The following is a 14,901-nucleotide window of genomic DNA, read 5'->3' as shown; positions in this document are numbered from 1 at the left end:
CTTCTTTTTCTCCGTGACATTATCGTTAGGTAAGAATAAGAACAGGTGTCCAGAATAGATGACAACGAGCTCCATCTTCACAGCTGCAGCGCAAACATGACTGATCTGTTCAGACGCTCAGGGGTGTTTGTTTTGGCCACAGCTGACCTGGAAGCACCTCTGGCACATCCTTTTTTTTTCTTTTTTTTTTTCTTTGTTTCTCTCTTACGACAGAAATAATGAAAACGCTGTTTTACAAATTAAAATCAGGCCTTAAGCATAGAATTAAGACATTACATTACAGACGTCGAGCACTTCCGTTCCGCTGTTACGACACAACTGAACACTCAGTCGTTCACCAGGAGAGGGAGGAGCCTCAGAGAGCAGGATTCAGGAGGATTACTGAGAGCTGCGTGAATGAAGCCACAAACCACTCTGGGGGTGTTTTTGATAAGGAAATAGCATAACAACATGGCTAAAAGCTCCAAAAAGTCGATTTTGCATGATATAGGACCTTTAACGCTCTTCTCATCGGTGCAGACGAGCCGGGATAATCACACAATCACAACAGATGCTTTGTAAAGGCTCTCTCCGCTCTCATGGATGCATTCCCTCCCTCTCCAGCCATGTGCGTGGCTGGACAGGCGAGTTAAACAAGCCTCATGTGAGCCCAGAGCCGGTGCTAGGCTTGTTGGGGCCCTAAGCAAAAATCCACTAGGGGGCCCTACAGTACGCATCACGGAGAGCGAACCCATTCACGGTCCAAAACAGTTAGACAGTAGTGCAGGGCCGTTGGAAGTGTTACAGCCCCAGGCCTCCAGGCTCCCTCCTTTTTGTATATTTTTGTATATTTGTATATTGTGTGGCCTAAACCTGTCCTTTCCCTCCATGGATGTCTGGCTGTGAGAGCTATGGCCTGCGATTGGAGGACTCGTTCCATGCTCTGTTCTGGTTGGCTGCTCGTCCATGGTCCTGATTGTTGTTTACCTGATTGTTTGTTCTGTGTCTCTTTGTTAACGTTAACTTTTGTGTTCAGAGAGTTTACAGTTCGTTCAGTTGTGTCTCTCGTGTGTGTTTTTTCTGTGTCACTTGTTTTTGTGTAGGCCTGTATGTGACACTCGTGGTTTGAGACACTTCTTAGTTTAGTCTTAGTACCTTTGTTTCGGTTAACCTTTGTACATATTGTAAATAGCCTTTGTTTGGTTATTTTTGTTGCACACCCATTTTGTTAAGATTACCTTTTACACTCCTTTTATTAAATTACAACTTTATTTTTCCGTTTTACATCTTGGTTTTTGTTAATTCCTTTTTAACTAGCTGAGCCGGGTCGTAACAGAAGAAAATGACCTCATAATGACCTGTGAGAACCACTGACCATTTGCCACGGTCAGATTAGGTTTAGGGCCACACTAGGCTGTTTCCTCTCACTTTTTAAAATGGCAAATGGTCACATTCTCTCACCTCTGGTCCCTGACCCGCAGCTTTGGAACGGCTGATGGGCTGGGGGTGCGACTTATACTCAGGTGCGACCTATATATCAAAATATGTCATTTCACATGTTTGTTATTTTCACACTGAGAGCCGCTAGAGGGCGCTCTAGGCTTGTGTACCAGTGTCTGCCACTCCTGTACCACTGAAGAAACACGGTAATCGAGCAGCAGAAAGAAGGTTTGGAGTGAGTGAGAAACTTGTGAGGGACTGGTGAAAAGCGGAGGTTACTCTTACTGCAATGAAGAAAACAAAAGAAGCTAATCGCGGGCTAAAAGCTAGATGGCCACAGCTAGATGAAAGAGTTTACAAACGAGAGAGGCTCGTCAACGGTGCAGTTATGCCTCCAAGCCCAGGTAGTTGCCAAGGCTGGTACGAGTTATACTCCGGAGTAGGGCTGGGCGATATATCAATATTTAAGATATATCGATATATTTTTAAATGAGATATAGAATTAGACCATATCGTGTATATTGGGATCAAATTCAGATAAACTATTATGCTAACAAAAAGAAACAGGTGATCTCAAGCTGATTTAAAACAATAATAATAATAATCTATTCTTAAACTGAGCACTTTATTTTGTTATCTCTTTATATATAAATGCTGCCCTATATTGTTTTGTAGGCTATTTTAACTACTATTTAAATGTACTCCTTATGGAGCTTTGTTGTACAGTTTTTATGTTTACATTTTATAGTGAGTTTTCAATAAAACTACTCGTATTTGGCTTTGACTTTGACTGAACATTTCATTTCACAGCTCACACTTTGCAGGAAAAAATGTCGGGATATATATTGCATATTGATATTCAACCTAAATATATATCGGTATATGACTTTTAGTCCAAATCGTCCAGCCCTACTCCGGAGCGAGTTATAGTCCCGAACTGAAACACCCACCTGATGGCTACCTTGTCCTACCTCGCCGAATTAGTAACGGTCCACGAACCAGCCAGAACTCTGCGCTCCTCTGAACACACCTCCCTCGTCACTCCCAAGTTCTAATACAAAAAGTTTGGAGGCCGGTCATTTGCCGCACAAGGCCCAAAGCTGTGGAACGCACTTCCGGTACAGCTTCGAAACATCACTGAGTTGAGTGTTTTTAAATCACAGTTGAAGACACATCTTTTCAGAAAAGCTTTTGATACATAACCATCGACTCGACTGCTGTTTTATGTGTTTTGTATTTATTGTTGTCTACTGTGATTTTTGTTTTTATCCTGGAAAGCGCTCTGGGCACCTTCTGGTTGTTGTTGGGCGCTATACAAATAAAATTTGATTGATTGATTGATTTCCCAATGAGACAGTATTTTTTGTTTTAGACCATTCAGAGAACTAGAGTCACTGAAGGTAACTGAGCTGAATCCCCTCATGACAGAGAAATACAACAGCTTTGTTCACTTCCAAAACACTGTCCTGGCTGCAGTCGCTAACCCGATATCAAAAGCTTTACAAAGCAAATCTAAAAACTAGATGAACCATCCTTCACTGAGGCACTTTTATTCATTCACAAATCCTTGAACTTAAAAAGACCCACTAAACGAGTCATATATCAGAGCGAGCGGGTCTTGACCCACTGGACTCAATCTGAGTGACAACGTGGAGAAAAAACATGTTTCTGTGGCTCTGGTTCATTATTTTACTATATAATGAGAGCACGGTTTAGACACAATGGTCCAACAACAGTAATCTGATAAAAAGTGATTACACCAGAAAGACTTGTGGCTTTGGATAAGTCTCTCGTGTATGAGTTATTCTCACGCTTTCCTCTTCACGTGACCAGCTTCACTTTTCTGTGACAGGGATCAGCTCAGAGCACGTGGGAAAAGTGTGAGCGAACAACTTAACCCCACCTTTACTCTAACATTCCAGGCTAACGGGCAAAATCACCTGCTGGAGAATTAACCTATTGTGTTCAGCAGTGGTTCCCAACCTTTTCTGTCGCGCGGACCCTTTAGTGGGACTCTGTGGACTCCCTCCCTCAAGAGTTTTGGACGCTTACAGTGGGGAAAAAAAGTATTTGGCCAAAATCCAATAGAAAGTCTATGGGAAACTGACCAAATACTTTTTTTCCCCACTGTATTTGGAAAGCAGTCACTTAAAGGGCAAAGAAAATCAGTGCATATTGCATTTTAAACAAAGAAATGAGGAAAAATGTTGGTATTCAAAGGTAAATTGAATCAACTGTCCACTTTTGAGCAAAACAAAACTGCCAAAACTGCAGTTGATTGTGATTTATGGCATAATGTTTGTATTCTCGACAATTTATGCAGCAGAAATAGTCGGGCAATGTCACTATTTTACAAGAAATCTTGATGCCAGTTAAATTTACACGCTCACACTCATATGCATAATGTGTTGACTTTTAATTATACTGCTCTGCCATCCCAAAAAGATACACCGATGCCTTTTCACTTAAAACCATCAAACTGTGGAAGCAGCTCCCGCAGATTTTAACACATCCTCAGAAACCAGCTGTGTCGACATCAGTCCAGTTAAATAATTTTGATGTAATGTCGCAGCATAAGTTGTTTTGGTGAATTTGTATAAATGTTAAGAGAGGAAACCATCTGATTTTGACCAGAGGGTATCGGCCGATTAAAACACAATAGACACAATTATATTTTAAGATTTTCTTTAGTTTGACCATCTTTGCAACGTTGATCTTTTCACTTCCTTATTGCACACTGACAGGAAGTGACATAGATAGAAGCAAACAACTGTTGCAATGTCGACCATATGTCAATGAGAAATGAGTCAAACTGCTATAGAGCTTTGCCTCTATGTCACTTCCTGTCAGCCGCTTAAAAATGAGAATATAAGGGACTATATAGAGTTTAAAAATGTTGAAGTATTTTCCTCCCCCCACATGTTCCAGCTATGTCCTAATGTGTAAAATGAGCTCAGACCTGTTCACCACAACTGCCTCTAAAATCCTGCACTGTCACTCAAAAAGTTGTTACTTCGGGTCCGAATTACCGTCATGCACGAGCTTAATATAGAAGGTACAGTTCCACGTATGACCTAAGGTGGCAGTTGTGAGTATAAAGAGGCTAATTTGCATCTGGCCCCTTAAAAATTGCTGCTAAATAAGTATAAATAATATAACCAAAAGTAAGAGCCACTTCCTGTCTTTTGCATTGGAAAGAGCTCAGCCTTAAAATACAGCTTCCTATCCCTGAGAGGAGCCGAGTTTGTTCACTTCTGATCATATTTTGTATATTTTATGTTGCAGAATTATAATTGCTTATAATTTCAGAACCATAAGAGATAGAGACTTACTACTATTGGTTTTGGAATCTGCTGATTTTTGTCTTTCAAAGGGAAGTACCTACAAAACATGAATGTCTTGAATGAATCAGCCCTATGCCTTTAACCCCTTAACTCCCACCTGAACTGATTACATTTTCTCCAGTTTGGCTTTACCCCAGTCCAAAAGCTTCTGGAAAAAAGGTGTGAAAATAGTGACAAAACTGAGACGAAAACAATTATGAAAATGTGACGAAAAAGTGAGAAAAGTTTGACAAAAAAGTGACGAAAAATTGATGAAAAAGTGGCAAAAATGTCACAAAAAAGACAAAAGAAATGACAAAAAAAGACAAAAAGTGACAAAAATGTGATAAAAATTTGACCAAAAAATGACAAAAAAAGACAAAAAGTGACAAAAATGTGATAAAAATTTGACCAAAAAATGACAAAAATTAGACGAAAAAATGACAAAAAAATGACAAAAATTTGATAAAAATTTGACGAAAAAATGACAAAAATTAGACGAAAAAATGACTAAAAAATGACAAAAATTTGATAAAAATTTGACTAAAAAATGACAAAAATTAGACGAAAAAATGACAAAAAAATTACAAAAAATGACAACAAAAAATGAGTTGAACACCCAACAAAAAAATGATGGAAAAAAAATCTGATGACATGAGGAAAAAGATCACTCGGTTCAGGCGGGAGTTAAGAGGTTAATAAAGCGCCCCCTGCTGCTACAGTCCAACATTGACATTTTACAATTTAGAAGCATCATACACTGGATTATAGTCGAGACACTTGACAATAATCATCCAATAATATCAGCATCGGCCTTAGAAAAATCCATATCTGTCGACCTCTAGTTATGACCTCACATGAACACACAGTCTTTTATACAAATATATAAACATTAGTACTCGATATATTCTGGCAAATGTTCCTTCTACTGCACTAAGACACTGTGTATTCTCTCCAGTTCGCTGTATTTCATGCTACTTAGAGTGTAATACCACATCCTCACCAGTAGGGGCGCGGGCAGGCGATCCTTTGGGAGGTGACTTTGCAGATGAGCAGACAGTTACAGGGACAGCGCACGTACTTCTTTCCAGCCGGGGCGTTTTTAATGGGCTGCGGGAGACAAGAGCGAAACGGAGTCAGGACAAAGTTTACAAGACGAGTAAAGTAAAGTCGATTGTTAAAGCAACGTTAATAATCTGTCAGGGAGGGGCTTTCTCGCATGGATCGATCGTGGCTGACAGGAGCAGACGAGAAGGATCTAAAGTCAGATAATGTTGTCAACACACGAGCGACTGTTTGGGGCTGCTTTGAAATCTCGACAGGAAAACAGACCGAAAACTCGCTCCACCACCCAGGAGATAAAATGGAACAGGAGTCAGCAAGAAAAGCGTCTGTTGAACCAGGAAGTGTGTCAGCAAACAGAAAGAACAGACAGAGAGTAGAGACGGATCTGTGCCCGGCAACTCGCGAGAAAAGGTGCTGCAAAGGTCAAATGTTGAATTAGTGGTTATCGGTGCAATAGTAGGTTTGAGTTTATATTTATATGCAGAAGATACAATAGCATGCAGTATCTTTTTAACCAAGGTCTGGCACAATAACTCATTTATATCGCATATCTGAGGGTGATGTTATGCAAAAGTCTTTCAATTCCTCTTTCAAATAAGTGCTACTGTAGGTCAATGTTGAGGCTGGAAGTTGAAACTAACATCAGTCAAACGTCAGTGTAAATGTGCCAGAAGTGTGCAAATATTTACGGGATGGAAGAATCAGTCCCTCCAGGATATCGCGGGTGTTTTTTTTTAATTGTTGCTGAAATGCCTAATTTTCCAGGCCATTTTTCCAAAAGTTGTGATCAAAATTTTGTTTTTTTTATACCTAAATAATAATAATAATAATAGTAATAAAACACAATATTGCATAAAAATCAAACTTCTCTTTGCATTTATGTTTGCCTTAATTTCTTCATTTATTCCAGGCAATGGCACAGAGGAGTACAAGACGATAACCAATTAGTTAAGTTTTATTTACTTATGTCTATCCACTTTTTCATTGCCTTTGGTTCTTTGTTTACTGCATTTACCAGCTCATTGTAATCATCACTACTATAGAATATATTTGTGTCTTCAGCAAAGAGATGTAATAACACATTAAACAGTGTTGGGCCCAAAACTGACCCCTGGGGGACACCACAAGTCCGCCTGTCATGATATTTCTTTTGATAATCGATAAATCCTCTCCAATAAATGATAATATCGATATTTCATCTACTTTATTCTGGTGAAATCTTTCCTGATAAAACCACACTTCTGTATGGATTAAGATATTAACTTACATTACAGCAAAAATAGAGTAGCGTTTGTTCGTTTCTTTTCAAAACAACATCACACACATTGGTTAACCTGTTGCCTATCTGTCAAACCACTGCAGCATTTCTCTGGTCTTTAAACAATGTGTAACAGAAACATAGGCCTGCGTACTAAGTAATGTTATAAGGACTATCGCACTCGTACTTGGATAGTGAACATTTTTATCGTTGTTCATTTTACTACCGAGCGATAAGTCAATATAGTAAATATTGTGACAGGCATGAACACAAGTAATGCCAAGAATACCTGAAAACCTGCGCTGGACACCACTTCCTACGTGCAAATATAACAAGTAAAAAGGATTTAACTGATCAGAAACTCACTTTAGTTGCGCAGAAGTTGCTGAGTTAAAGGGATATTTCAGGATTTTTGACATAGGGCCTCATTTCCTAGTTATCCAGAGTGTTGTTGATTTCTGGAGATTTTTATATTTTAATTCATGCAGTCCTTATATTTGAAGAGTTTAATGATGCTAGGCTAGTGCAAGGCTAGTGCATGTCTATGGTAACTAGTAGCCTGCATTAAAACAGTCTGACCCTGAGGTAAATCACTTATAACACCAGACTACCCATATAAACGTCTGTGTCGACTGAATAATGTTTTAAATATAACCATTTTGCATTTAAAAGAACTTATATTTGAAGAGTTTAGTGGTGCTAGGCTAGTGCTAGGCTAGCGCATTTCTATGGTAACTAGTAGCCTGCATTAAAAACCTCTTCAAAATCACGGGCTCGTCCTCCAAACGTTGCCATATCTGATTTGGAGGAAGCCCCTTTGTGAATTCCACGTGTAGTAATGCGGTAAACAAACTACTGTAGATCCGGTAACTGAGCAGATCGCTCCGCCGCTGCGTAGCTACAACTAGGAAGCTGATGCTGCTCAAATATAAGTTATTTTAAATGCAAAATGATTATTATTCAGTCAACATAGACATTTATATGGTTAGTCTGGTGTTATAAGTGATTTGCTTCAGGTGCACTGTGCTTGGGTTAGACTGTTTTTAATGCAGGCTACTAGTTACCATAGACATCCACTAGCCTAGCACTAGCCTAGCACCACTAAACTTCAAATATAAGGAATCAACAACACTCTGGATAACTAGGAAATGAGGTCCTATGTCAAAAATCCTGAAATATCTCTTTAAGGAATAGTTACAAAACTCCATCTGGTCCGAGACTCCTCCTTGCTGTGGGGAGAGCGCCATCTGCTGCACCAGCCCAGTATAGTTCTAGCACATTCCTCACAGCGGCGACAGGTTTAACCCCGATCTCCCTTCTCCTCCATCCCGCCGTCGGTCTAACCTGATCAAGGCGAGCCTCGGGAGCCCCCCCGCCGCTTCATCAATCCCCCGTTAAACGCGACGTCATTTACTCAGCGGGCGCCCATCAGCCCGTCAGGCCCTTTCTGAGGGGAATGCCGCGCTGGAACTCAACAATTACACCGCGACGTGCCATTTTTAATTAGGTCCATTTGTCACAGTCAAATCACATTCTGCGGAGCTGGTCTGAGCGCGTGTGTGGGCTTGTACTGACAATCTGCCCAATTAGGGGAAACAGAGCTTAATATCAGGTAGATGACCACGTTATTTCATCATGACAAGACAGGAGAGAGAGACGGTTATATTTCTGTGATATGTCATAGCAGTAAGGCGAGTTATATACTGTTTTTCTCATGTTATTTGGACAATACAGCTGATATAAAAGGCTTAACCTCTTAACTCCCGCCTGAACCGAGAGGATCTTTTTCCTCACGTCATCAGATTTTTTTTCCATCATTTTTTTGTTGGGTATTCAACTCATTTTTGTAACTTTTTTGTCATTTTTTTTGTCATTTTTCGTCACATTTTTGTCATTTTTTGGTCAAATTTATATCACATTTTTGTCATTTTTTTTTTATTTGTCATTTTTTCATCCATTTTTTATCAATTTTTTGTCATTTTTTGTCATATTTTTGTCTTTTTTTTTTCTTTTGTCATTTTTTCATCCATTTTTGTAATCAAATTTTTGTCATTTTTTTTGTCACATTTTGTCACATTTTTGTCATTTTTTGTCACATTTTTGTCATTTTTTCGGCACATTTTTGTCATTTTTTGGTCAAATTTATATCACATTTTTGTCATTTTTTTTTATTTTTGTCATTTTTTCATCCATTTTTTATCAAATTTTTGTCATTTTTTTGTCACATTTTGTCACATTTTTGTTATTTTTTTTGTCACATTTTTGTCATTTTTTCGTCTCATTTTTTGTCATTTTTTGGTCAAATTTATATCACATTTTTGTCATTTTTTTGTCACATTTTTGTCATTTTTTGTCACATTTTTGTCATTTTTTGTCACATTTTTTACCAATTTTTTGTCATTTTTTTGTCACATTTGTGTTATTTTTTTTTGTCACATTTTTGTCACATTTTTGTCATTTTTTGGTCAAATTTATGTCACATTTTTGTCATTTTTTCATCCATTTTTTATCAAATTTTTGTCCTTTTTTGTCACATTTTTGTTATTTTTTTGTCACATTTTTGTCATTTTTGCCACTTTTTCATCAATTTTTCGTCACTTTTTTGTCAATGTTTTCTCACTTTTTTGTCACCTTTCCATTTAGGGGAAACTAATTTATTGTGTTTTTTTGCTTTTTTGTCATGTTTTTTTAAAGGGGGGGTATTATGCAAAATCGACTTTTTCAAGCTTTACATCATGTTATTAAGTCATTCCCTCATTAAAAACATGCCTGAAGTGTTGCCTTAGCACATTCACGTATTTTCGAGTAATCTGTAAAAACTCTGATGGCGGCCATTTTAGGGATAAAACGCCTGATTCCTTCAGGAAACGCCCTCGACCTCCAGGATACGCCTCCGACCTTTCGTCACCAGCCGAGTAACCAACCACTGCTCCTCAGCAGAACCACCTCCCCGCAGTGTCTAGCCCTAAGATGTAAACAGAGTCATCATGGAGGATTAGCTTCATGTGTTGTGAACCGGAGCCACAGCAGACTTTTACAAAGACACACATCAGTGTTTCTGTTACCGAAACACCCAGGATTCAAACCGGTGACAAGAACACTTATTTCAGTGTCTGGTTCTGCGCTGGGCCTTGATGATGCACAGAGCCTCCGGAGAAAGCTAATGCTAAGCTAAGCCTCGAGTCATCACGTGAAAACGAGAAATATGCACACATAAAGTCAATAAAACCACCACATACATAAAGAACCGTTTAACAATGATCACACACGGAGCCTGGCTTGTTGATTTGGAAGTTTATTGCTCACATTTCATCTACATTGGGTCATAGCCAGTGGTTTTCTCCCGGAGCTAACAAGCTAGCCGCGACAAGCTAATGGGAAAATTCACTGAATACAAGCAGCATATTATGCATTGAAAACGTCACTAAAACAGGCAACTGCTTGAAGCAGCCTTTATGATGATCACACACGGAGCCTGGCTTGTTGATTTTGTAGTTTACTGCTCACATTTCATCTACAGTGAGTCGTAGCCGAGTGGTTTCTCCCGGAGCTAAGGCACTATTAGCCGCGACAAGCTAACAACCTTCACCTTCACAACATTCATTGAAAACAGGCAGCATATTATGCACAAATAACGTCAATAAAGCAGGCAACTACTCGAAGCAGCCTTTACGATGATCACACAATGAGCCTGGCTTTACACATTTGTGGTTTAGTGCAGACTTTTCATCAACAATGAGCTGTAGTCGATTATAACAAGCTAACGGGGTAACCTCGAAAAACCATTGTCCACCTGCACAGATAATGTCCGTCTTTGAATCGTATGGGCTCCTGCAGATCCTGGTGTCGTCCATGGGGGTATAGTTAGAGATCCATAGGGCATGGCAGATGCAAAGAGAGAGCCTCCAAACAGCAGTTACTTTTCAGGCAAGAGCCGCTTCCAAGCGTCCGGTGTGGAAGGTTCGTTTCCAAATAATATCCTGTGTGGCCATTGTTCACAAAGTGATAAACAGTAGCTCCTTTCCAACAATAAAAAGTAAAATGCACCGATCGTAGTTTCAATACAGTTGAGACAACGAGCGTAGTGTTGTGATGCCACAGACAGCGTGTGGAGGGGGCGTGTCGGAAAGGGTCAGAGGTTCTTAAAGAGACAGAGGCCTATTTCAAGTCATTCGCTACCACCATTTTGAAAGAGCAATTTTATACAAGGCAGTTATTCTATTTCACTGCATTTACAGACCAACAGACGGTCTCGTCATCATTGTAGTGTGATATAGACTGGTGCTATGTGGCTGAAAAAAGCATAATACCCCCTCTTTAATATTTTTTCGTTGCACTTTCATTGAATCTTTTAATCGGTAATTCCGCTTCCCCATCCCGTGCAGCGCTGTATTTGACGTGACCTCTTTGAACTCACCGTGGCCTCGTTGCAGACCCCGCACTTGACGACGTGTTGGTGGATCTTGCCCTCCACGGAGATGAGGTTCTGACAGACCCTGCAGCTGATGACGGGAGCAGAGCCGCTCTCGGGGGAGGTGAGGGGGGAGTACGGCGGCGGGTCCTCCCCCAGAAGCACAGAGGGCGCTGTGGGGCTGGGGAACGGAGGGAAACCTGGAGACACGAGAGTAAATGCTGTTAGTTGAAGCTTGTGTACCACTAAAACAAATGTACAATAGGCCAGGTTGAGTGAGAGGGAGTTTGAGAGTCCGAGTTTTGATAAATGTGCAGTTTATTTCTTCATGAGCAGATTTCAAATAGTCCTCACCTTCACATGTTTCATTTTTATATGACTTTTATCCCCTATGTGCTACTACTTTCCACTATTTACTGTTGTTACTGCTCCTGGATATTGCAACATCACAATTTTCTCGAATAAAATGAGTTTTCTCAGGATTTCATAAGGCAGACTCCAGCCGTTTGTTTACCGTGCTTGTACAAAGAACAAGTTCAAGAAATAAAACTAGTAATCCACTTAAATAAAGCTGGAATCTTTTAAAGCAGTACTAAGTAACTCATCCCCCTGGAGGCCATGAGCGGCACTGCAGGTGGAGATAGTTTTTTTTCACTCAAACTTGGCTGTAAATACTGTTTAAGTGGTGCTAGCCCGCAGTTAGCTTTGCTTGTTAGCCTGTTAGCTTCTTCTTCATGATTCCTTTAGTGTGTATTGGTGACTCCGACCCGGCGCAGGGAAGTTGAAATGGTGGTTTTCTGTCCAGAGACACCAGGGGGAGATGAAAGACCCTCCAATCATCCCATTAACACTTGTATTACCCCCAGAGGGACTACGGAAAGGACTTATTAAGGTAAACAAGTTACTTAGTGCTGCTTTAAAACACAAGCTAAAGAAATGTTTTATATAAATGTTTTTCCAATGAAGGATATTCCTTCCCTGAATAAAACTCTGTACTATTATTGTTGTAATTGTTATTTTTTTGTATCACCTTCCCTTTAAGTGCACTTTCAGGCCAACATTGTAAATAAGAAAATATGAAAAATTGGAATAAATAAAAATCATAGCAACACCTTTCTTAAACTATACTCAAATAAATATAACAATAATGCTTACACTGTACAGGTGCATTAAGACATTAAAGCCACACCGCGCAAGATTTGACCCAATAAACAAAATTGAAATATAAGCATTTATTTTATGATCGATATTTTCACCATTGAAAAATACCTCAAACACACATGTCTTTTTGCTGTGAGCGGCTCACCTCTGCTAAAACATGACTACAACTTTACCGGGAGTGGGTACGTCTCCAGCTCGTTTCCATGGAGACGTCGACTAAAGTCAGTAGAATTGAGAGTTAAACAGGCTAGGTTCTCATCCAGATCCATTATTTGATTACCCACTGCAAAAATAGCATTTTCTGTGTCGAGCTGGTCATTGAGAGCAGGTTTTGTGTTGATGGTACAGTATAGTCCAAAATGTTACGCAGTGTGCCTTTAAGAAAGTAATAGTAAGTGTTTTATAGATACAGACGGCATCTCGGCATAGAAGGGGGCGTGGCTTCGCCGAGGGGGAAAATAGAATCTTTAGAGAAACACAATTTTTCACTCTTTTTTGCCATTTTCTGGTGGAATATGAACTTATTTATGTAAATTTTGTGTAAATTGGGCCCATATGGATATTTTCTCACAGCAGATTGTTCAGTAGAAGTGAAGTTGCTATGGCGCCGGCCCTAACTGGCAGCTAGTTACGTTGGCTCTGTTACCTCTCTTACACTTTTTGCTTTTATCTTTATTTATAGACGTGTTTTTTTAAAATTTTCATCAAGTAGACTAGACATTGTGCATTTGTGCACAGGGGAAGCTGTTTTTTTGTTGCACTTTCCCTTTTATTTGCGATGTCTTCAGCATTTTTAGGATCTGCATCTTTTTGTTGTTCTCGTTGCCACGGTGACACACCCAGTCCTCTTGTTTATTCACGGGAGCAGCTTCTCGGACTCAAGGACTCACCTCTCATGCATGTGGAGAGGCCGGTGATCCCCGCCGAGATACGCAGAAAACGCAGAGGCTGCAGAGGTGGACGCAAGAGGAGAAGATGGCTACCCTCCGTCATCCTGGGTAATGTACGCTCCATCGTGAACAAGACCGAGGAGCTGGCCGCACTGACCCGACATCAGAGGGCTTATCGGGAGTGCGGACTGATGTGCTTTACGGAGACGTGGCTGAACGGGAATATACCGGACTCTGTGGTTTCCCTGGACGGATTTAAACTCGCGCGCGCAGACCGGTGTGTGGAGGGGAGCGGGAAGAAGAAAGGCGGTGGAGTAGCTGTGTTTGTGAATGAGAGATGGTGCCACCCCGGACACGTGCACGTGAAAGAACAGATATGCACCCGGGACCTGGAGATGATCGTCGTCAGCATGAGGCCTAGGTATCTACCGAGGGAGTTTTCACACATGGTCGTGTTGTGCTTGTATATCCCCCCCCCGCAGCCTGTGAGCGCATCCACAGTACCGTGACCCAGACCCAGATGCGTCACCCCCGCGCCCTGCTGCTCATCACCGGGGACTTTAATCACGCCTCTCTTTCCACCACTATCCCCACACTCACGCAGTATGTTAAGTGCCACACAAGGAACAATAAGACCCTGGACCTTCTGTATGCTAACGTGAAGGGCGCTTACACCTCTGCCCCCCTCCCCCCGCTCGGACGCTCAGACCACAATCTCGTCCTACTGTGGCCGGATTACACACCCAGGGTGCGAAGGGAGCCAGCACAGAAGAGGTCTGTGAAAGTGTGGAGTGAAGAGGCTGAAGAGAGACTTAGGGACTGTTTCCAGACCACAGACTGGAACATGATCTGCAGCTCTCATGGAGATGACATCGACGGCCTGACGCACTGCATCACAGACTACATCAACTTCTGTGTGGAAAACACTGTACCAACCCGGAAGGTACGGTGTTTCTCCAACAACCACCCCTGGGTGACCCCTGAACTTAAAGCCCTCCTGAACCAAAAGAAAAGGGCTTTCAACTCAGGGGACAGAGAGGAGCAGAGGAGAGTCCAGCATGAACTCCAGTGGAGGATCAGGAAGGCCAAGAAGGACTATGGCGAGAAGCTGGAGCAGAAGCTGGCGCAGGGCAACGCACGGGACGTGTGGAGGGGACTGAAGAACATCTCCGGTTTTGGACAGAGTGCCAGAGGGACAGCTGATGGAGACCAGCGCGGGGCGGATGAATTCAACGAACATTTCAACCGGTTTGATTCTCCCCCCACTCCCTCCTCTTCACGCGTCTCCAGCACAGTGGACACTGCCCCCCTCCCCCGACCACCTTCACCTGCCTCCAGCCCCCCTGCACCCACGTCTTCAGCCTCCATCATACG

At 41.3% G+C, this 14,901-nt stretch overlaps 1 protein-coding gene and 1 long non-coding RNA gene across 2 annotated transcripts in view; both read right to left on the bottom strand.

Annotated features, from left to right (window-relative positions):
* Positions 1-14,901, bottom strand: part of LOC306966348 — a 235,599-nt gene that overhangs the window by 64,709 nt on the left and 155,989 nt on the right. The window lies entirely within an intron of this gene.
* Positions 1-14,901, bottom strand: part of pip4p1a (phosphatidylinositol-4,5-bisphosphate 4-phosphatase 1a) — a gene marked incomplete at its 3' end in the record, with an annotated part of 50,436 nt that overhangs the window by 30,205 nt on the left and 5,330 nt on the right. Inside the window, exons 2-3 of the mRNA XM_079561068.1 lie at positions 11,483-11,676; positions 5,746-5,852 (exon numbers count right to left, since the gene is read on the bottom strand). Of these exons, the coding sequence (XP_079417194.1) occupies positions 5,746-5,852; positions 11,483-11,676 (301 nt within the window). The remainder of the gene's footprint in view (positions 1-5,745; positions 5,853-11,482; positions 11,677-14,901) is intronic.

This window comes from Gobius niger (assembly GCF_951799975.1).
Source record: "Gobius niger genome assembly, chromosome: 8".
Lineage (NCBI taxonomy): Eukaryota > Metazoa > Chordata > Actinopteri > Gobiiformes > Gobiidae > Gobius > Gobius niger.
Note: the sequence above shows the minus strand (reverse complement) of the source record. Positions and strands in the feature narration are given on the sequence as shown.